Source organism: Peromyscus eremicus, chromosome 2 (assembly GCF_949786415.1).
Source record: "Peromyscus eremicus chromosome 2, PerEre_H2_v1, whole genome shotgun sequence".
NCBI classification, from domain to species: Eukaryota; Metazoa; Chordata; class Mammalia; order Rodentia; family Cricetidae; genus Peromyscus; species Peromyscus eremicus.
Window position 1 is genome coordinate 56,199,624 of NC_081417.1, and position 23,726 is coordinate 56,223,349.

General features: G+C 39.7%; 1 protein-coding gene across 1 annotated transcript; it reads left to right on the forward strand.

Annotated features, from left to right (window-relative positions):
- Window positions 1–1,860: 1,860 nt before the first annotated feature.
- Akirin2 (akirin 2) lies at window positions 1,861–21,678 on the forward strand. The gene is made up of 5 exons (XM_059254089.1): window positions 1,861–2,209; window positions 16,949–17,092; window positions 19,536–19,685; window positions 21,042–21,113; window positions 21,330–21,678. Exons 1-5 carry the CDS (start codon window positions 1,981–1,983, stop codon window positions 21,338–21,340), a joined length of 606 nt encoding a protein of 201 aa, XP_059110072.1. The 5' UTR covers window positions 1,861–1,980; the 3' UTR covers window positions 21,341–21,678.
- The last annotated feature ends 2,048 nt before the right edge of the window (window positions 21,679–23,726 follow it).

The window sequence follows — 23,726 nt, forward strand, 5'->3', positions numbered from 1 at the left end:
TGTAGTAGATTCCTTGGCATATTTAGAACCTAACAAACACTTCCTTAGTAAATGTCTTAGTTAAGTAATGGTTTCACAGAATGCTGATCTTTCTCAAAAGATAGTTTCCCACGGGTCAGTGGTGTTGCACGCCTTTAATTCCAGCATTCGGGAGGCAGAGGCAGGCAGATCTCTGTGAGTTCAAGGCCAGCCTGGTCTACAGATCAAGATCCAGGACAGGCACCAAAACTACACAGAGAAACCCTGTCTAGAAAAAAAAAAAAAAAAAAAAAAAAAAGAGAAAGGAAAAAAAAAAGATACTTTCTCAAAAGTACATTCTAAATTAAAATAAGCATGGCTTAGCTGCTTATATAATGTGATCATGAAGGCTGATCTTTGTGGTGATGAACAATGCTAAACAAATGGATATAGCGAATATACTGTCCAAAACCACTATAAAGTGGCTACATATGTTGATTTCTGAGTAAACAGTAGAAATAAGTGAGCATCAGATAGTTAACATTTATAAATGATAGTCAAGTAACATTGTAGAGCTGGCATCCACAGGCAGAAGATATAAAGTATCGACATAGCTGGGCGGTGCTGGCGCACGCTTTTAACCAGCACTTGGGAGGCAGAGGCAGGCGGATCTCTGTGAGTTCGAGGCCAGCACGGTCTACAGAGTGAGTTCCAGGACAGCCAGGACTGTTTCATAGAGAAACCCTATCTTAACAAACCAAAAACAACAACAACAACAACAAAAAGTATCAACATAAATTACTTCATTGATGCTGCATTTGATCCTTATTTTAGATATTTGATTAAATATATAAATTTAAGAAACATTTCCCCCGCTCTGCTTAACAAAATGGGTTTTGCTGTCTAGATATTTGCTTGCCTTTCCCCAGACCCCGCCCCACCTTCCGAACTCAAATTTTTGGTGTGAAGTGCTTTTTGCTCACAGTAAAATAATTTACTCTGTGCTTCGTTCAAATGTTACTCATTTTCCGCTTTGCAGAATTTAGTAAGCATAAACACATAGCTACCTGGGAACCGCAAAGCATAGACTTCAAAGATCCTGTAATGTCATTATTACTGTCGTTCTGTCTCATGGTCCCAAATTGGTGTTTTTTTCATTATTTCCTATCCCCTCCATGTGACAGATTTGGTTTTGGGCTCTTTTGATAGCTAAATCGATCTCTCTCGGGCTAATAGACTGGCTCTTTGCTATTTCCCGTTTAAGTTACTATGCCGAGTCTCTAAGTTGCTTAGCTTGCTTTTCCTAAGGGTTCGCTTCCTCTTTCCCACTGTCTCAGGCTCTCCTTTCTCTCTTCCTTACATCTTTCTTACTCTCTTACTTGTGAGGGGGTATTTAAATTTAAACCCGGAACTCGGGATCGCGCGCCTTGAACGATGGGAGTCGTAGTTTCTGTGACTAGTGGGTAACCGCCTTTCAGGCGGACACCAGCCCTGAGCGAAAACCCACAAGTCCCAGAATGCACTCGGGTGGGCCCGCCCCCCGCGCGCAGGCGCCCTGGCGCCGCAGGATTTGAATCGGCGGCGTTGTTATTGACGCCATATTGGGGCCGGCGGCGGGTGGCAGAGTTGGTGTGTGGAGAAGGAAGAGGGTCGAGTGCACTGCCCAGCGCTCCGCGGCCGCAGCCGCCTCCCAGCCGCCGCGCGTCGCCGCCGCTCGCGTGCTTCGGTCCGCACCGGCGTGTTGGAGACCGCGTTTCGGTCGCGCCCCTGGTCGGGTCCACTTGGGAAGGGAGCCGGTCTCGGCGCAGGAGCCTCGGCGGCGCGCTCAGCCCGAGCGCACGGCGGGGGCGGCCCGGCCTCTCGGGAGCGGCCCCGAGCCGGCGGCGCGACCCTCGCGCCTCGCCCACCTGCCCTGCAGCGGCTCCGCCGTCCCGGGCCCCACACCCACCGGGCACATCGGAGGGCCCGCTTGCCCCCGTCCTTGGCGGCCCCGCCCGAGCCGGGCCTCGGCTGCCCGCCGCCATGGCGTGCGGAGCCACTCTGAAAAGGACTCTGGATTTCGACCCTCTGCTGAGCCCCGCGTCTCCGAAGCGGAGGCGGTGCGCGCCTTTGTCGGCACCGGCGTCGGCTACAGCCTCTCCTGCGGCCGCCACCGCCGCCGCCGCCGCCTCGGCCGCGGCCGCCTCTCCGCAGAAGTATCTCCGGATGGAGCCTTCCCCCTTCGGCGACGTCTCCTCCCGCCTCACCACAGGTGGGCCTCGGCCCCGGGGCTGCCGGGGTGGGCTGCGGCCGGGCGCTTGGGTGCGGACACAAAGGGAAGGGCCTGAACCAAGGTGGGGGCGGTGTCGGCAGGTTGGGTGGGTGAGGGCCGTGTTGGCCGGCATTGTGGGGGTAGCTCATTGTGAGGAAGATGGTTTCGGGGCAGGATCGCTGGAATTGTTTCCTCTTGTAGAGACCCAGCGGAAATGATCGGAGGGGATGATATTATTTATAAGTCGGGCGAGACAAGGGTCACATTTCACCCGAATCTCCCGGTCTCTCGGGCTGAATCGATTGGTTGTAGCTATTAACTCAGTGACTGAGTGGTTTGAGGCGAGGAGGCAGCCCCTCCTCCATTTTAGACTTGACTGGTTTTAGTATAGAAGGGGTGGGGCTTGGAGGGGGATGGATGTCACTGGGGCGAGTTGTAGGCCTGTCATTAATCACCCACAAGAACGCCACTTTGGCTGAGTCAAGACCTGTTTCCCTAGCAGGGTCAACAACAAAGCAAATGTTCTTCCCGAGTACTGTAATGTGATCTGGCTATGCGTCTAGTCCTTAAGAAATCTTGAACTTTTAATGAAAAAGAATTTGTACTTCAAATTGGGACTGACTAATTTTATTTGTAAATGCTTTAGTTGTCCCAATGAAAAACACCCTAGCCTCGAGAGTAACGAATATATCAAGATTCCAGTGGACTTCAGACTTGAAGTCTTGAAACATACTCTGAAAGTGACTGCCGGTGTACCTTCGGTTGCTTTTGTACATCCTGTATGTACCTAGGGATCTTTTTTCCCCTCTGCACTTTGAAATCTTTGTGTGCCCCCCGGCACAGCCTTAGGGGACTTTTGTGGACTTGAAGTATAAATCTATTTCCTTTGTGTGTGGCATGTAAAGGTTTGTGAGTGAGTGCCAGAGAGAGAGAGAAGGAGAGAGGGGAGTGTGTGTGTGTGCCCCCTTGGTGATATCATCCTTAATGCTTTGATTAACTTAATTAAATTTTTTTCTCAGTAACTGAATTTTAAAAAGAAGGGAACTATCTAGTTCTGTATTTGGTAACTTTCATATGCAATTGGCTTGTCCACGTGGGTTTTTTCTTAGTGTCACATTTAAATATCCATACCCAAATCTATGGTGAGACCTCAGTTACCTATTCTTGCTATTAGATATTTGATCTAACTTGGGCAATACTGTTTTAAGACTTGCAGTCAGTTTTCATAGGAATGCCAAAAATTTTATTTAATGATCATACCTAAACTGTCCCCTACCCCTTATACAGGTATAAAGGCATTCATGATTGATTTGTTTAGATCACTGGTTCTCAACATGTGTCATGACCCCAATCGGGGTGGCATATCAGATATTTACATAACATTCACAACAGTAGCAAAATTACAGTTATGGAGTAGCAACGAGATAATTTTATGGTTGGGGTCATCATAACATGAGGAATCATCACAAACACGAGGTAGTAAAGGGTCTCAGCATTAGGAAGGTTAAGAACCACAGGTTTGGACATTACTGAAAAATGAGAACAGAGTGAAGAATGAATTCTTTGGGACACACATTTTTAATTGTCCTTAATGAAATGTTATCTTTGAGCATTGAAATGGTGCCCTAACTACTAATGAGGCCATTTCAAAATAGCTGTAACCAGCAATAAATTTCATTGGAAGTAGTGTTAGGTTTGTCAGTTACAGTATATCCCTGTGCAATTAAAATAATCTTGAACACATACATAAAACAGCAGGGAGCTATCACACCTTCCTTTACTTAAAGGGAACTTGTTCAGAGACAGTAATGATCCTTCGAATTTGTGGTGTCATTGCTGTCTTTGGAGCAGTGGTTAACATACTTGGCTCCTTGTTATCTCAAACTTCAGTTAGGTAGAGTACAGTAATAAAATGATTAGACTTATTGCTAGTCTTTAAGCCAGCTGATACAGTTTGATCACATCTTGAAACCTAAAATTACATCCTAATTGTTGTTTATAGTGTTTGCTAAGTAGTAAGTGGGTATTTCAGTTAATTTGAATATTAGTGTAGAAGATTGACTTGAAAAATGAGGGAGGATTGCTGAAGTTTAAATTTGCTAAAATGTACATATTTACTGTGATTTTTCAGTGGCACTGTGAATGTATGGTTGAACTTTTTTAGGTTAAAACTAAAGAACTGGAAGTTTATACAGAGCATGTACCATATGCAGCTTGTCTTTATCATTTGTTCTCTTTTTAGCTACCTCATGGTTTCTTCTGATGGTGTTGTTGAAGTTTGATGTGGCTTAGTAGAAGCTTCAGGAACTTGGGCACTGTTTTAAACCTTGACTGTTATTTTAGACATTCCAAGAAGGTGATTCCAAACTTTGATTTGATGACTACTCTTATTTAAGTCAATATTTTTCAAACTTGTAACTTAATACTAGAGAAAAGGGCTAGTTGAAGGAATCTACCTTGTTTTCTTACCCTCAAGACTTGAAACTGTTATGTTCATTAACAGTGGCTTCTGTTCTTGCCCCTTTTTACACATATCTCAAGCATGATTTTTGGTGTACCTGAGTTACTGATTCAGAACTGCTTTAGGTAGGTTTGACAAACTATGGCCATGTGTCTGTACAGTCTGGGAGGTAAGGATTTTTTTTTAAACATTTTAAAATGGCTGAAAAAGAATAAAAATGATTATTTTATGACATTGAAAAAAATCAAAGGAATTCAAAGTCAGTGCCATGAAAAACAGTTGGGATACAGTTGTGCCTGTCCTCTTCCTTTAAAATTTAAAGTCCACTACAGGTTATCTTGGTCAGGTTGTGGAGAGAGTGTTTTGCCCCAGAATTCATATTTATTGTCTGGTCTTTTTATGCACCCAAAGAGTGTGCCCTCTGGTCTAGGATTATAATTCAGTGTTGCTTAAAATACTTTAGTGTCTAAGAGGATAGTGGATGGTGAGTGAGGGTGGGTTAGGAGAGAGTCATTTAAATGAAAATGGGAAAATGAGTGCATCAAATACTTATCCTGGAAAGTTGGTGGAAAAGTAACCTAATTTTTTTTTTTAATTAGAGGTAGAGGGAAAGAGAGGAGACAGAGAGGGGGGAGACAGAGTGTGTGTGTGTGTGTGTGTGTGTGTGTGTGTGTGTGTGTGTGTGTATTTGAAATGGTCTCATCATGTACCCCTGGCTAGCCTGGAACTCAGTACTCTGCCTGCCTCTGCCTCCCAGGTGCTGGGATTAAAGGGTGGGTGCCGTTCTGCCCTGCTTTAAATAAGATTTTAAGGATGTATTTTTTCCCTAGTACTTTGAGAATTTAATGCCTACATACATGAAGTGTATTTTGGTCAAACACTTAACTCTTCCCAGATCCACCCCACCCCTTTCCTTGCTTCTCAATTTCATGTCCTGTCCCCCACCACAGCACCCCCCCCCCCCTAAATAACCTATCAGGTGCCAATTTGTGTTGCTTATATATATACTCATGGATTTGGGGTCATCCAATGGAGCATGGCTGATCTAAGAGCTTAAAGGTAATTGACTGTTCCTACCCTAGATGCCATCAACTGTTAATAGGTCCTCAGCTAAGGGTGGAGTCTTGTATATAAATGTTGATTGGCTTGATCTTATGCAGGTCTTGGACCTACGATGAATATTGCTGTAATCCAGTCCTGTCATGTCCGGAAGACATGACTTCTGATTCTGGTCTTCCCTGACATCTGGACCTTACTCTTACTTTGCTGCCTGTTCCAAGATAGTCCCTGAGTATTGGTGGGAGGAGATATGATATGGATCCTTGGTTTATAGCTGAGTCTATGAGTGCTATTACCATGGGTTGTTGGCCAGATTGACAGTGTCAAGCATGTATTTCTGCCTTGGAGCCAGGAGAAATCATAAACCCAATCAGAAAGCAGGACATTACTCCCAAGACAGTCATGCCACAATTGCACTCAGGGGCTTGCCATGCCAAACTGATCATTTTTGTAGCTCAGAGTTGACAGCTGGGCAGTGATGTTGGATGACTTTTCTTTCATAGTAGTCTGTAAAATACCTTCTGTCACCCTGGAAGCTAGCTAACAGGGAGGGGCTTCTGGGTCAGTACCAGCTTGCTCCATGTCCGTGACCAGAGTATGCTGTGTCCTCAGCAGTAGTCTTATCCATCAAGTTCTGGAGGACAACTGATAGCATTGACAATAGTCTGTATCATCTAGGAGATGACAAACAGAGTAAGGGGCTGTATTCCATACTGGTACTGGGCTTTTTATTTGGCAACCTAAATTATTTTTTAATGTCTATATTACTGTGTAACCAAAAGATTGTCATGGCATTCCTAAGAAAGGAGTAGTTTGTTTTTTGAGACAGTGTTTCTCTGTGTAGCAGCTCAGGCTGGCTTTGAACTCAGAAATCTGTCTGCCTCTGCCTCCCAAGTAATGGAATTAAGGGTGTGTACCACCACCGCCCTATGAAAGGAATTGTTTTAATAAGATCAAAATATTATGCAACATTTTAAGAGACTGTCAGTATTGTCAGTCAAATCTAATACATTGTTTTTGTAATTATACTGTGAATCAATGGTCTGGTGAATGTCCTTCTGTTGATATTGACTTCTTTGTGAGTTGGCTAGTTAACATTAATGTGTACATTGTTTGTAGCTTGGTACCATTGCTGTAGTTTGTTTTAAGAACTGAGTTGGATGAAGAGTTAAATTCCATTGTAAGAACTCATTGTATTCATTGGAAACTTTCCATTAAAAAATGGAAACTACAGCTTGTGAATGGGGAATAGATTGTTCACTAGACGTTATACATGCCTCAAAATGGAGACACCAGCTGGCTTAAAGGAAATATAAATGGTTCTAGTCAAACAAATGAGATGTCTGTTGGAGAAGGCAGTGTCTCTCTTCAGATGTCATTTTATTGAGCCAGAAGTATCTTTTAATATTTGTGGTTATTTAGGCAGCTGTTAAATTACTTCTAGTTTCTCAGTGAAATCAGCAAATAAATGCTTTTAGTAGTGGTCTTTGTACTATGGATTGTAAACCTGATATTTAGGAGTGTTTAGCTCCAGTTATTTCATATTCCTAAAAATTATGAGTTTAAGAATTCTTTTAAGTTGGAATTGGCATGTTTGCTTAGTGGTAGAGTGCTTGTCTAGCAAGAATCTCCCCAAATTTGACCCCAATACTGTAAAAAAGAAAGAAAAAAAAAGTCTTAGGTTTATTATTATGGCCACTAAAGAACAGTATAATGCATTTGTATTCATTTTAGCTTTTTTTTTTTTTTAAGGTAGGAAAAAAAAAGAAGCCTAACTCTTGAGTACAGAAACATATAAGCTAACCACATATGGATGCTACTAGCAACCAGAGTTGCCACAGAGACAGTCTTCAGCTTTTGAATAGCTTTGTTCTTTTGTTTCTTAGGTATGTTTTTCCTCCTGTTAACATAGGTCAGGAAAATGGGTAGCAACATGTTTGAAAGGTTAAAAATAAGAGATTCAGGGCTAGCAAGATGGTCAGTAAGTGTTTCTGCCAAGCCTGAGGGCCCTTGAATTTGATGACTGGGACCTACATGGTGGAAAGAGAGAAAACTCCTAGAAGTTGTCCTTTGACCTTCATATGTGCACTGTGGTAAGTGTGCATTTAACTGAGGCTGTGTGAGCAAATGCACAAACACATGATAAATCAAAGTGTAAAGAAAATAGATTAAGTGGAAATGTCTAGTTCTGACTCTATATTTTACTATTTGAAAAGAAACATTAAAAATACAAAATGCTAGTAAGAGTAGTTTGGTTGCAGAGTTGGTTCATGAAACTAGGTAAGGGTACTGGAAATGGACATTTTCAAGTACCTGTAACTGCATTAGTTGATCAGAATTTTGTGATCCTTGTAGTCCTTGTGTGTTTAAACAGTACCCCATATTGTTGACCTTAATACTTACTGTTCAGTACTGTTAACCCACAGAATTTTCTGTTCATATATGAAAATTTGATGAATTACTTGCCTTTGATAAAATTGTCAACTTTAAAAAGGTAAGAAGGGAAACACTCTAGCCTATTTGAACATGTCTGGCACCTGCAGATGACTGCTCTGTAGGTTGATTTCCTGAGTATAGCAGTTCTAGAACTCAATTATCTCAGCATATCTTCAACTCTGAGAGATTCATAAATAATCTTATAGCATAAATAATAACGATTTATAAATAAGTTCATAAAAAAAGACAGGTCCCTGAATTTTTAGTGCTAGTGTGAGTCAAATGAGACTTGATACCAACTTTGAAAATAGCTTCAAAGTTATTAGTGTACCCTCTTGGATAATTGTGTGTGTATGAGTGTTTGTGAATGTACGTCACACATATGCAGTGCCCATGGAAGTTAGAAGAGAGTGTCAGATCCCCTAGAACTGGAGTTAGGATAGTTGTGAGCCATTATGTAGGTGCTGGGAACGGAACCTCAGTCCTCTGGGAGAGCACCAGGTGCTCTGAACTGCAGAGCCATTTCTCCAGCACCAAGGTATTACTTCTTAATATTTCCTCATATTCCCCTGATGATAAATATGAACTGCTAGCATTACAATATGTTAAATAGTCTCATTCGGAGGAATTTTGCCTCCGAATTATTTGCCTCTCATTATCAGAGATTTGCTCACTCTACTGAAATTACATGTTTGCTGACTTTTTAGTATTCATTTTTGTTACTACTTATAGCACCTCAAGAAAATAAGAATGAAGATCGATTAGGGATGAGCTTAGGAGAGCTGTTTTCTTTTTTGGTATTTTCATCCATTTGTGTATTTATTTGAGATGTGTCATTTATTTACTTATTAATTTACGTATTTATTTATTGAGGCAGGGTCTCTCTCCACAACTCATTGTGTAGACCTGACTGCCACTACCTCTGCCTCCAGAGTGGCGGGTTGTTAAAGGCACATGCCACAATGCCTAACCTTTTTGATTTTTTTTTTTTTTGTTTTTTTTGTTTTTTTTTTTTGAGATAGGGTTTGTCTGTAGCTTTGCGCCTTTCCTGGAACTTGCTTTGGAGACCAGGCTGGCCTCGAACTCACAGAGATCCGCCTGCCTCTGCCTCCCAAGTGCTGGGATTAAAGGCATGTGCCACCATCGCCCGGCCCTTTTTGATTTTTTTGACACAGGATTTTTCTGTGTAACAGCCCTCCTGGAACTCACTTTGTAGACCAAGCTGTCCTCAAACTCATAGTGATCCATCTGCCTCTGCCTCCCAGTGCTAAGATTAAAGGTGTGTTCCACCACAGCTGGCCTCCTTTTTGTTTTTTTTTTTAATGAGATAGTGCTGGGTGTGTTGGCACTCAGGAGGCTGAGGCAGGAGGATCACCTGAGTAGTTTGAAGCCAGCTTAGGATGCATATTGAGACCCTGCTTCAAAAATAAGAGTACTGTGAGCAATTGAAAATAATATAGTGGAATTTTTCAAATGTTATTATCCCTATCCCTAAGAGACTACCTAGTGCTGAAATGTAATTACCTGGAAGAACTTTTCTTTTCTTTTTTTTTTTTTTTTGTTTTGTTTTGTTTATCGAGACAGGGTTTCTCCGTGTAGCTTTGCTCCTTTCCTGGAACTCACTTGGTAGCCCAGGCTGACCTCGAACTCACAGAGATCCGCCTGGCTCTGCCTCCCTAGTGCTGGGATTAAAGGCGTGCGCCACCACCGCCCGGCTAGCTTTTCTAAATGTATAATTGGAAGTATATATATATATTTTTTTTTTTTTTGGTTTTTTCGAGACAGGGTTTCTCTGTGTAGCTTTGCGCCTTTCCTGGAACTCACTTGGTAGCCCAGGCTGGCCTCGAACTCACAGAGATCCACCTGGCTCTGCCTCCCGAGTGCTGGGATTAAAGGCGTGCGCCACCACCGCCCGGCTAGCTTTTCTAAATGTATAATTGGAAGTATAGATAATAGTTGCTATGCCAGGGCAGGGTAACCTGATGTTGACTGTACCCGTCTTCAGTGGCTTAGTGTGAAATAGTGCATTATTGGAGACTGGCATTGTGATGTGCAGCAATGCCTATCTACTGGTTTAGGGTAATCCCTTACTTAAAATGGCAACAAGATACCCCCCTTGAACATAGATGTCTGTCTTAAGAGGAAGCAGTTTAGAGACTCATGACCCATCTCTTATGTGAATTTCTGATCATAGCATGAGATTTCTTTTTTCCTTTTTTTTTTTGGCTTTTCGAGACAAGGTTTCTCTGTGTAGCTTTGTTCCTTTCCTGGAACTCACTCTGTAGCCCATGTTAGCCTTGAACTCAAAGAGATTCACCTGGCTCTGCTTCCCAGTGCTGGGATTAAAGGAGTGCACTACTACCGCCCGGCTTATTATAATTTGTTTTGCATATAGTCAGTGGTCATTGTTTGAGTTATCAAGGTAGATGAAATTATACTTCATTTTAAATATCAGTATGTGTTGTTTTGGCATTCTGATTTTAAACATTAGCTTTTTTTTATTGTGATTTACTTAGGTAGCTTGTGGTATTTTATTGGCTTGGTGTAGCAAAACAGCACGGAAGAGTGGTAGATTTTAACCTGTGGGCCCCAGGGCCAGGTCTATGTTGACCGACATTTCAGAAGGAAGACATTGAACCAGAACTCATTTATATAAATATGTACATGGTGGTAGTACCTGCCTTCTAGGGTTGTGTGGACTAAAAGCATTTCCACCTTAGTGTTGGGAATAGGCAGGACAGAGTTGAATGGGACTTCTAAAATTTGTCTAGCCTTTCAATAAATAATCTTGCCTTTCTACAGAAAAAAAATGAGGTCATAACATGGCAAGTTTCTTTAGTTTCTTAGTACCAACATTACCAAGTTTGTCCCAGTCTCATTTTTTAATAAGTATCCATGAGGTATTTTTTAATAAGTATCCATGAGGTTAAATGAGTTAATAAAAGTCAAGGAAGAATTCTCTTTTTTACAGGAACCTTATCCTCCTAACTACCCCCACCCACAGACCTCTCAACTGGATCTTTGCTTTGGCCTTGCTGCTGTTTGCAGGTCTTCAGTTGAAACATTTGTTTTCTTTCAGGTTCTGCTCTGAAAGCAAAGTGAAACAGCATTTAGATGCCTATTTCCATTTGTGCCTCAGACAACTTCCAAGTCAGTCAACAGAGATGTGAATTCATGCTGCTTAATTTTCATGTTTAACTTTTCTCTGCTTTTGGCTATTCTTTCTGTACTCATCTAGCATTAGATATAGGGTTTCTTTAGTTCTAGTTTCAGCTCCATGGCCCCCTCACCTAACAGCTCCCTAGGGAGTTACATGACTTCAATTTCTACTTACAGATGACTCACTAATTTGTATCTTTAATCCAGACCATTTCTCTCGATTCCAGCTGTGGACACTTGGGCCTTTTATTGTCAGATCTTCCCTATGGATACCTTATTAACAGAAACCAGGATTTTTGTGAAATCTCTATAAATATTCTCTGTCTCTCTCTCTCTGTCTCTCTCTCTGTCTCTCTCTCTCTCTCTCTGTCTCTCTCTCTCTCTCTCTCTCTCTCTCTCTCTCTCTCTCTCTCTCTCTCTCTCTCTCTCTGTGTGTGTGTGTGTGTGTGTGTGTGTGTGTGTGTGTGTGTGTACATGTTTGTATATGTCTTAGCTGAGGTTCAAGATTGACATCTGGGGATCTCTGTGAGTTTGAGGCCAGCCTGGTCTACAGAGTGAGATCCAAGACAGGCACCAAAACTACACAGAGAAACACTGTCTTGAAAAACAAACAAACAAAATTGCCATCTGGAGTCTTCCTCAATCACTCTTAACCTTAGTTATTGAGGCAAGATCTCAATTGAATCCAGAGCTAGCCATCTTACTCCCGTGTTGTCCTCACCTTCTGAGGTGGAATTACAAGAGGGCCACTACATTGTCCCCACTTTCAGCTCAAAATCTGTTGGCTTTTAAACTCATGGATTGGGGTTGGGGATTTAGCTTAGTGGTAGAGCGCTTGCTAGAGGCCCTGGGTTCCGTCCTCAGCTCCGGAAAAAAAAAAAAAAAAATTGTGGATTTGTGGATTAATCTGTAGATTCCAATCAGTATTTTTTTTTTGTGGAGAGTTAGTCTTAATTCTTCTTTTATAGTAGTCACTATAGAAAAATGCATTTGTTTACTATCAGTCACATGATGATTATCTTAGGAGAGATTAAAGAGACAGTTTGTCAAATATTTGACCACACAGTCATATTTATTTTAAAAAAGAATACAGAGCTGGAGAGATTGTTCAGCAGTTAAGAATGCTTATTGCTCTTGCAGAGAACTTGAGTTCTGTTCCCTCACTCATGGTATTCAGCTCACAACTGCCTGTAATTCCAGCTCCAGGGTCATCTCTGACCTCTGGGCACCCACACACATACGCACAGACAGACACACAAACATTTTTTAAAAATAGTAAAGTACTAGAGTCAAATAGGATGTTATTTAGTGTGTGAAACATCACTTAGCAAATATTGGCACCATTTTTCTGTGTAGCTTATTTGGGAGGAAGAGTGCCGGAGCACATGAATAGGAAATAGATTTGTATTTCAACTTTAATTATGCTGTCCTCAAAAAAAAAAAAAAATCTCCCTCTGTCTTTGCAAGCCAAGTTAGAGTCTAAGTTTACATTATATAACATTTTTGTCTAAGAGGCATTCATTTTATCATCTACATGAAGAAGAAAAGCTGTAACCACTGCAAGGTCAAATTCTGTTATTTCACTGGTAATATAGAGCCAGTGATAACTTGAGATACTTCAGTAGCTTATTATAAAACCCTTTAAGTAACTAAATTATTTTGCCTTTATGACTGTGGTGTGTTGGAATGAGAACTGGACACCCCCCCCCCACCCTCCTTCTAAGTTAGATGGAACCATGTGTTCTCTGCAGGATACACGGTTTCCCCCTTTTGAGTTTTGATTGGTTCAGTTTCCCATTTTTCTCACTCACTGCTGTTGCTGTTTTTGCTTTGTTTTAAATTTTAAGATTACCCCACACTTTTCTAACTTGTAAGCTATTTGAGAAGGTACTTATAATAGCCACACAAAAAAGCAGTTGGATTAACACATCCCTTTTCGTATCATATGAACTGGAATTTAGTAGCAAGAGAATCCACCTGCTAATTGAGGGGGTTTTTTTTGGTTCTGAATCCCATTGTGCAGTTAATTAGTTAAGTATTTTTCAGACAGGGTTTCATTACATAGCACTGGATGGTGGGAACTTACTATGTAGACCAGCCCAGCTGGCTTTGAGTGTGTGTGTGTGTGTGTGTGTGTGTGTGTGTGTGTGTGTGTGTTTTAATTTATTATGTATACAGTGTTCTGCCTGCATGTATGCCTTCACACCAGAAGAGGACACCAGATCTCATTATAGATGGTTGTGAGCCACCATGTGGTTGCTGGGAATTGAACTCAGGACTTGTGGAAGAGCAGTCACTGTTCTTAACCTCTGAGCCATCTCTCCAGTCCCTGAATGTCCTTAATGGAGAAATTAAGAACTGTTTTAATTTCTAAATTGATGATCCTGGAAAAATAACTGCTTTACAAAGATGGGTCTCTGTATCAGTCCCCAGTTGTGTGTATTTGAATTTATAACAACATGGCACTATCTGTGAAATTCAGAATTGTATATTTGTTGTTTTATTTGAACGTTTGTTAGTGTTCAGTCTTAATGGCTACTGCAGATTTTCTGTACTTGTGAACAGATTTTATATCATTTGTGTTCCTTTCTATAAATTATAAACTTTTCAAGATTCCTTTGTATAATCATGCTTTGTCTAGATGCATGTTCACTTTAATTTTTCAGATACTCCATAGAGAAATAAATGGCATATTAGATGGTGAGATGGCTAAGGGTGCTTGCTGCCAAGTCTGGTGACCTGAATTTAGTGCCCGTGGTGGAAGGAGAGAATGTCTTCCCAAATTGTCCTCAGACCCTACCTAACATGTGCATGGTGGTGTACACAGATGTGTGTACACATACACACAATAATTTTTTTTTAAGAAATGGTATATAACATATTAAAAAGTCTCATACATGTAAACTTTGAAAACTGTTCATGGAACCTTAGCTTTTGATCTAATAATGCCTGAAGGAAATTTAAAACTTAGTGGATTGGGAACATCTTAGACTTTGACTCTCAATCTCTCAATTTGGGATTCTACCTATTGTCATTTTCACTTGCTTTCCCCCATGTCCCTCCCCTCCAAGATGTTGCCTTGAGCTAGGATTTCTTACTGAACTGAAAGCTCTTTCCAGCTAGGCTGGATGGTAGTGAAACTGTGGGTCTTCCTGCCTCAGTCCCCAGGGCTGGGTTTGCAGGCACATGCTTTTTTACCTGGAGGCTAGGAATTCAACTCAGGGTATCATACTTCCAGGGCAAGTGCTCTTAGCACTGATCCATCTTTCCAGCCTCTCTCTTTTTTTGAAGTCCTGTGCCTTGTTCTCTGATTTGTGATCTTGTTCATTGTGCCTAGGATTTACATAATCAGTGAAGGTTTTCTATTCACCTTTACTTAGCTTGCTTAAAAAAACAAACAAAAACAAACAAACAAACAAAAAAAAAACAACTTCCAAAAGGATATTGCTGGTTTTACTGATAAACTTAAATAAAAAGAAGCAAATTTTATTATCACTTAGTGTTATTTACTAGATTTTATAATGAAAATGCCTAGAATCAGATTTTGCTGGTGCTTTCACTTTTTTTTTTATGGTAAAGAGTAATGCAGGCTTTAAAGTTTATAAAGCGGGGCATAACCCACTGGGATACAGCTTGTCAGGAATATAACCGTGTTTTGCCCTAAAGGACCCCTGCAAACTCAGTTTAAGCTTCATGAAAGCTGCATGATTAAAACTGGAATACACAACTGATAATGCAGATGAAACTTTGGCTTCTTATTTGATGTACTGTAAATTGTGTTAGCAACACGGTGTTGATATTACATAGTCTTAGATAAAATACTTAACTGTATATTTTGGTGTATATTTGGTGTTTACTAAAACAATGACTGGCTAAAAGTACCTTCAGAATAAGTAGATGAGTCTTTTACTGATATATGGAAGGACTTAAGTCCACCTTCATTACTTTATAAGTGTGGTAGGAGCTTAAGTCAGCAAGTACCTGAACAGAAGTAGTTAGTGTACATGGTAGAATGAGTGGGGAATTTTGGAAGAGGTCGTTATCCAATTCAACTCCTAACTTGAAATAAATCAAACCAAATTAGTGGTTTGTGCTGCCTGGATTTTGTCTGAGTAAAGTTAGATCATTGACTACATAACGTTGATCATGTGCTATCAGTATTAGAGCCTTTATTTAAATGACAATAGTTAAATGATATCTTGACTGGATTCATTTAGATTCACTTTCCATTTGAGTTTCTTTTTCTTTTGTCTTGTTGGTTTTAATGGAATTGGCAGCATCTAAAAAGTTTAAAGTCAGAGCAAGGAGGGCTGGAGAGATGGTGGCTCAGTAGTTAAAGGGTACCTGCTACTCTTGCAGGGGACCTGTGTTCTATTCCTAGGGTGCACAACTGTCCTTAATGCCAGTTCCAATATATCAGATGCCCTCTTCTGGCCTCCACAGGCACTGCATGCATATGGTATCATTAAGCATATGCAGGCAAAAGACTCATGCACATAAAAAAAATAAAATGATCCTTTCCTTAAAATTCTGAATATTTTCTTAGAGAAAGAAAAGAGACTACTGAAGAGTAAAAATGAAAGGTACCAGTATTAAATATTCAACAGGATTGTTAGATTGTGTAAGTCTTGAATATAGAAGTTAGTGCTTCACTTTGTGCATCTTTATTTAATTGCCTGTTTATTACTACTTTTCACTTTGCTTATATTTGCTTTCAATTAGGATGAATAAACTTCTTGGGATTTAGTTTCATATAGAGCTAAAGGGTTAGTGAGAAAGTCTGGAGATGGTTGACAAGGGGAGTGAAAACCTCAGGCATTTTCTGATTAGATCAAATGGTACCTATTTCAATTAGAAATCTTGGAATCAGTTAGAATCGTATTGGCTCAAACATGATACACTGGATATAGTTTTAACTGTTTCAGGGCTATGTTAAAGATAACCTCATTGTAATATGATGGTTCTTATGTATTAAAAAGACCCCATACTGTATCGTATCATTTCACATGGTCTTTTCTCCTCAAGATTCAGAATGCTTTGTTGTTAATGCTGGAATAGTTTTTCAGTGTGCTTCATATTAATTCATGACACAATTTTGTGCATGAAGAAATTTTAATTGCCTTATACTTTGTCATTTTAGATCAGTGGTCACTTTTCATTGGCCTATGCTTGAATGTACATAGTCTTCCCTTCTAATTATTGGAAATGCCTATAAATGTAATTAAGTAGTTTTATATATAATGGATATATGACCTGAGTTTACTGAGTAAAATGTGTTTTAGACTACCTAACCATTCTTTTGATTAAAAAGCTTAAGTGTAGCTTTTACTAGTTAGTGCTCAACAGGATTTGACTTTGAATTGCTAGACTGTAGCTGATATGTATATGCTATTTTTTTCCCCAAAAATCTCGTTTTATGTGTATATGTGTGTATGGGAGTGTATGCCACATGTATGTGCATAAAGAAGTCAGAAGAGGGTTGGATATACTACTTCTGAAAAAGTGCCCCTGTTAACTGTGCTCAAGGAAATTGCTGGGGTGGGGGGGTTGTTACTTGAAAGGAATGTTTCAGATAGTTCATATTTAGCGTGAAAATTTTGATCTTTCTGAATTTTTTCTTTTAGAACAAATTCTGTACAACATAAAACAGGAGTATAAACGTATGCAGAAGAGAAGACATTTAGAAGCTAGTTTTCAGCAGACAGACCCAGGTTGTAGTTCTGATTCACAGCCACATGCATTTCTCATCAGTGGACCAGCATCACCAGGTAATAAGAAACTTTAATAAGTGAAAGAAATGTTATGTAAGAAATGATGGAGAAAGTATAATGCAAATGCCTGCAGTGACTTAAAGCACCCCTAAAAAAGAATTATGCTGTAATATTAAAAGTAATCAGCACCTGGATTCTCACCAGCCACAGACAGCCACTTTTATTTAGCAACCCTAAAGCGGATGCCATTTAAGTATAATGACTTGTAACTTCCATTAAAAAAATCACAATGCTTTACTGTATGCTTTTAAAACACCTAATCTTTTTATGCTTTTGTCTGCATGTATATACTTATACTACTTGTATGCCTGGTGTTCACAGAGGCCAGAAGAGGGTGTCCAAACTCTGAAACCAGAGTTACAGATGGTTATGAGCTCTGTCATGTAGGTGCTGGGTCCTCTGCAAAAAACAAATGCCCTTAACTATGGAGCTTTTTCCAGCCCCACCATATGCTTTGCTAGATAATAGTGTCTGAACAGTGCCATTTTTAAATTCTTGATCTGTCAGTTACATTAAAAAATCCTTCTGATAGAAACTTTATATAGTCTCTCCTTGTACTCTTGAGACATTTGTCACATTGGGCATCAGTTTTTTAAGCCATATTTGCCCTTTAGGGGGAATAGTTTTTTGTTGTGTTGTGTTTTGTGTTGTTGTTGGCCTTTTTGACTATAGGAAATGGCTGACTTGAATGAGGGGGATGCTGAAGTTACTTGGCCAGAAAAGAGCCATCTTACCTTTAGTAAATACCCTGTCAAAATAGTTTTTTCAGTAGCATTTGCTTTTTTCCTTCCTTAATAGGGGTAAGAAAACCTGGCAGAATTCAAAGCAAAACAAAAACACAAAAATAAAAGATGTAAGGTAATCAAATAAAATTAGGGAAATTGTTCAACACTAAGTTTGAACAATTGAACAATTGCCATTGGGGGGCTCTAGGTGTACCAAGAGTGTGATTCTTACTCAAATTATAATAATGATCTTAAGTTTTCTACTAATGTCAGTTTTAATTCTTAGAATGTCAATTTTTTGCCAGCCTTAACAAGGCTTGGAATTTCAAAGTAAGGTAAGCTAGCCTTGGTAGTTGGGGTCTAAAGCTAGTGCACTTTATTCTGATGAAAGACAGAGCTTGAGAAGTCTCACTGGGATAAGTCAATGAAGGCACCTCAGAGCAAGCTGAGAAAGCAACTGTTTACACACACGTGCTGCTTGCATGTGTAAGGAGTACTCCACAGTAGGGATGCAACGGATAGCTGTCGTAACTGAGTTGCCAGAAGATTATCACAAATGATCTTTAAGCCAAGAACTGTTTTAGGAGATCAAAGTACTTTAAATGATCCTTAAAGAGGATGAGTGTTTAAGGAAATCTTTTTCTATGACATATCTCATTATTTGATAATATCAGTTACATTAATAATCTTTCAGAAATCAGAACCATAAAATATATATGAAGTTTTTTACCCTCTACAGACTATCCTAGCAGATGTAAAAATTGTTAGAAAAAAAAGTACACAATTCAAAGAAATAATCATGATCAGAGATCCCTCCTTTTAAGAAGTCAGAAATGAACATTTCTGAATATTTGTTCATGCATCAACTTGTACAGATATTGGTATCCTATTAGTAAAGTTTTTAATAACAGATCTGTGCTGTCTCGACGATTACTATAAGAATTTTCTCTGAAGAACTTTTCAGTTACAAAAACACTGAAGGAATATTCTTGCTAATTTGAAATTGACAAACACTGATTTTGCAGCTGCTTTTGGATACAATTGCTTTAATTTGATAACCTTTGTGATTCTGTTGCAGTTTTGAGTGTTTGAACTTAAATTATTTTAATGAAGGGGATTGTGGTCACTATTCAAAACTTAGGATCAATTATGATTTTAATTAGCTACATTCCAGAATTTTCCCACAGCAACTTTTTTTAAGGGTAATAATTCTAATCTATTTTTTTCTTTTTAGACATGATTTTCTGTTAATAGGAAACTAAAGGGTTTGGAAAGTGAGGGAAGTGGTAGCATAATTTGGTTGTGAGTCTTTACTGGATGGCCTTAAAATATAAACAATTAACAATAAAATAAGTGTCTTTATAGTGTTACTCTAATATTAAAGTGAAGCTTTAGACCAGAGTTATATTTGTTTTGTAGCAAATCTTGTAAATTAGCCTCTAAATGTTCTAAGCAGGTATTTGTTGGGATGGAGATTGAAAGTTTTGTAATGGGCTCCATTATTGCAATGATTTAATTCGAGGTTTTCTCCACTCATCTTTAGGCTTTTCCTCTGGGTAAGATCTCTTTTTCCAAAATCACAGGCTGATAGAATTATTAATTGAACTTGTTTATCATAAAGAATTTTAAATGACATGGGAAAGTTCTAAATGAAATTCAAGAGGAATTCTGTTGTGGTTCTAAATCAGGTGCTGTTTTATTCATGTTGTACATAGGGACTTCATCTGCAGCATCCTCACCATTAAAAAAAGAACAGCCCTTATTTACTCTAAGGCAGGTTGGGATGATCTGTGAACGTTTGTTGAAAGAACGGGAAGAGAAAGTTCGAGAAGAATATGAAGAAATACTGAACACAAAACTTGCAGGTAATACATGGGTTTATTTTAGAATATCCATCCCAGTGTTTTAGTCTCTGTTGTATTGCTGGGAAGAGACATCATGACCAGGGCAACTCTTATGAAAGAAAGCATTTAATTGGGGGCTTGCTCAGTTTTAGAGGTTGGTCCATTATGGCAGCATGCAGACATACTGGAGTAATAACTGAGAGCTACATCCTGATCCCTAGGAAGAGAGAGAAGGCCTAGGCCTGGCTTGGGCTTATGAAACCTCAAAGCCCATAGCAGGCTCTCTCGGGCCACCAACCAGCTCCCAAATCATGACACAGAGTCGTCTCTTTTTTTTTGTTTTTTTCTAGATAGGGTTTCTTTGTGTAGCTTTGGAACCTGTCCTGGATCTCACTTTGTAGACCAGGCTGGACTGAACTCACAAAGATTCATCTGGCTCTGCCTCCTGAGTGCTGGGATTAACTCAGCCTTATCTTACGCTTGTCCTACTAGCTCTTTTAACTTAAATTAACCTGCTTCTCTTCATCTATGTTTTGCCTTGGGGCTTTTTACCTTTCTTTCATTCTGTATGTTCTACTTTGTCTCTGGCTGGCTGGTGCCTTCCTGACTGGCTCTGGGCCTTTCCCCTCGCCTTCATTACCTTATCTCTTCTCCTGAGCCTAGATTCCTCTTCCTACTTACTCTCTTGCCCTCCAGCCCCTCCTTTCTCTCTACTGCCTAGCTTTTGGCCATTCAGCTTTTTATTAGACCAATCAGGTGGCTTGGGCAGGCAAGGTAAAACAACATGTCTTTACATAATTAATTAAACAAATGTAGCAAAAACATGTATCTTTGCCTAGTTAAACAAATATTCTACAACAAAAGCTCACCCCCAGTGATGCACTTCCTCCAATAAGGCCACACCTCCCAATTCTTCTAATTCTTTCAGAGTTCCACTCCTTGGTGACTTAGCATTCAAATATATGAGCCTATGGGGTCCATTCTTTTTCAGACCACCACACCAAGAACTCATTGTAAGAAGTAAATTATTCCCACCGTGTTTTATGCTGGTGAAATTATTCTTTCTGTACATTGATAAAGTATTGTCTGCAGACCAGAGCATTTCAGTAAAAAAAGGAAATCAACATTCTTAAAACCCATACCTCACCTTCATGGCCCCAGGGAAGAACTAGTCATGTAGATCAGCTACAGTATTAGTGAGTTCAAATTTTTAAGTTGTATCCTGTGGGAAACACTCATTTGAACTGTTTAAAATTACTACTGAGGTTATGGGAAGGATGAAGGTGTTAAGAGTGCTTTCACATAGCTTTATATTTTCAGATACATTATATAGGGTATTTTGCAAGTCATGTAATTGACACATACCTTTATTTGTAGAACAATATGATGCATTTGTCAAGTTTACGCATGATCAGATAATGCGGCGATATGGAGAACAGCCTGCTAGTTGTAAGTATTTGACCTCTGAACCATAAATTGAAATGACCATGTTTTCATATTTAAAAAGAGTTGATAAAAAATGTAGAGAAAATGTTGATTTAAAACAAAAGTAAAATGCTGCAACTCTTGGTTACTTAAATATCTAAGGGTGATGTTAGGAATGGATTATCTTGTATATTTTAATTGTATCCCGTTCTTTGCACTAATACTCCTTTTCTCCTCCAGATGTTTCATGAATCACGCTTTTTGCATTTGTGGGCTGCCTTGTTCCTTGTTGAGTTGTTGCAGGAGGTCCCAACTATGACATGCAGCAATGCCATCTGTGAATACAGGTTATTTCAAGCTTTCGTCAGTGGCAACCACTCTTAGGCAGCAGCAATTGGTTTTGGAAATTCCGTGATGTCATTACCACCTGGATGTGGACCTTTGCTACTTGTATTACTACCAGTGGCCTCGTTTTGCTGTATCATTACAATTTGGCTTCTTTATATTAATGTTTGAAAGGGATTAAAGTTGGCATCCTAGAACATGCCCTTCACTGGTTATGTAAATAAAACTGTAGAATGACACGTCAGATGAAGTTAGTGTGATTTTAATTGTGCACTACAACCAAGCTGTAACCAGTTATTAATAATTTAGAATGTAATCCCAGGACAATTAAGCAGTTAGTCTACAGTACTTCTGTGAAATAGTGGAGGAGGAGGAGGAGGGCATTTCTGTATTTCAGGACTTTTCTTGGGGTTTCAGAATGGGTTTATATGATTTCCTTTATTATTATTTTTTGGTAGTTTTATTTATTCTATCAGTCTTTTTAACAAATGTTTATTGCTGCACCCCCCTCCCCCATTGTATCATTGTTTTACTGCCCTTGTAGCACTGGAGTTTAGTTGGAAAAATAAAACATTTACTTCTATTCTGCTTGTTTTCAAATTGTACACATGGGTAGTATTTGAATAAAGTAGTGTTTTAAACATAAGTATTTTCTAGAAATCAATAAAGTTAGTTTTCTGGTAAGGTTTACCTTTTATTAAATGCTGTTTCCCAAAATTAAGTTCTGATTCAGAAGTGCTTCTGTGACTTGCTGTATGACAGCATGTTACATAGCAAGATCTCAAACAGCTGTAGAATTTGTACCTTTGATTCCAGTTTTAATGTTTTTGAATGTGATATATGAAAGTATGGTTGCTCTAGCTGATATAAAATACCCCAGCATTAAGCAGTTTAGGGTAAAAGGGGTTTATTTTAGCTCACAATTCCAGGTTAGTCCATCTAAACAACAAGAAACTGCATCCACAGCTAAGAGCAGAGAACAGTGACTGCACAGTGCTCAGTTAGCTTTCTCTTGGACACTTTAAGGGATGGTGCCATTCACTCTCAGGTTAGCTCTCCCTACTCAGTTGAGGCAATTCAGTCCCTCCCAGACATGCCCACAGGCCAACCTGATCTAGACAAGCCTTGTTGAGACTTAGGAAACCCTAGGTAGTGTTACAAAATGAACATAGGGGCTGGAGAAAGGCTCAGTTAAGAGCACTTGTTGCTCTTGAATAGGACTCAGGTTTGGTCCCAGCACCCACACAGCAGCTCACCAACTGATGCCTCTTCTGAACTCAAAGGTCTCAGGATGAACACACAGTACACACATACACTCAGGCACACACACATACATAATACTTAAAACATGTAAGTATTTTCAAAACGCTAACAACACATGAATGAATAAATGTAACACACTTTCCATGTATGGTTTCCAGACATAGCTTTCTTACACAATAGTGAGCAAGCTGAAAGTGCTAGCCATACACTTGTAATCTTGGTAGTGGGGAGGTAGAAGCAGGAGGATTAGGAGTTCAAGGCCAGCCTGGTCAAATGAGAGGACACCCCCACCCCCCAAAAAATTACACGGTGAGTTCTACTGAGTTTAATTTTTTTTTTTTTTTTTTTTTTTTTTTTTTTTTTTATAAATACACGTATGCATGTAGGTGCCTAAGGCCAGAAGACAGCCAATTCAAGGCTGGGAACCAAACTCATGTAGTCTTCTGCAAGAGCATCAAGTATTCTTAACTGCTGAGCTATCTCTCTGGCCCCTTCTGAATTTTCTATTTCATTTGTAATACATTCACTGAAAACAGGATTTTGTCTTTTAATTGTATTCCAAAACCTCATTTAAAAAGCAAGCAGCCACCAGGCAGTGGTGGCGCACGCCTTTAATCCCAGCACTCAGGAGGCAGAGCCAGGCGGATCTTTGTGAGTTCGAGGCCAGCCTGGTCTATAGAGCGAGATCCAGGATAGGCACCAAAACTACACGGAGAAACCCCTGTCTCGAAAAACCAAAGCAAGCAGCCAAAGTGTGGTAGCGCTTTCACGATCCCCAGGCAGTTCGCAAGTCCATTAGTGTATGAGAAGCCTAAGTTCTGACATAGTAGCTGGCTGTAAAGTGAACAAATTTCCCACTAGTAGAGACTTTCAGTCTCAACACTATTGGCACTTTGGGATATACCTGCATTCTAGAGTGTTAACAGTATCTTTGACCTCTCATTAGGTGCCAGCTACTTTCCCCTCCCCACACTGTGTCAACCAAGATCACATCTTTCAAATTTAGCCCTCAACACTGTTGCAAGGAAA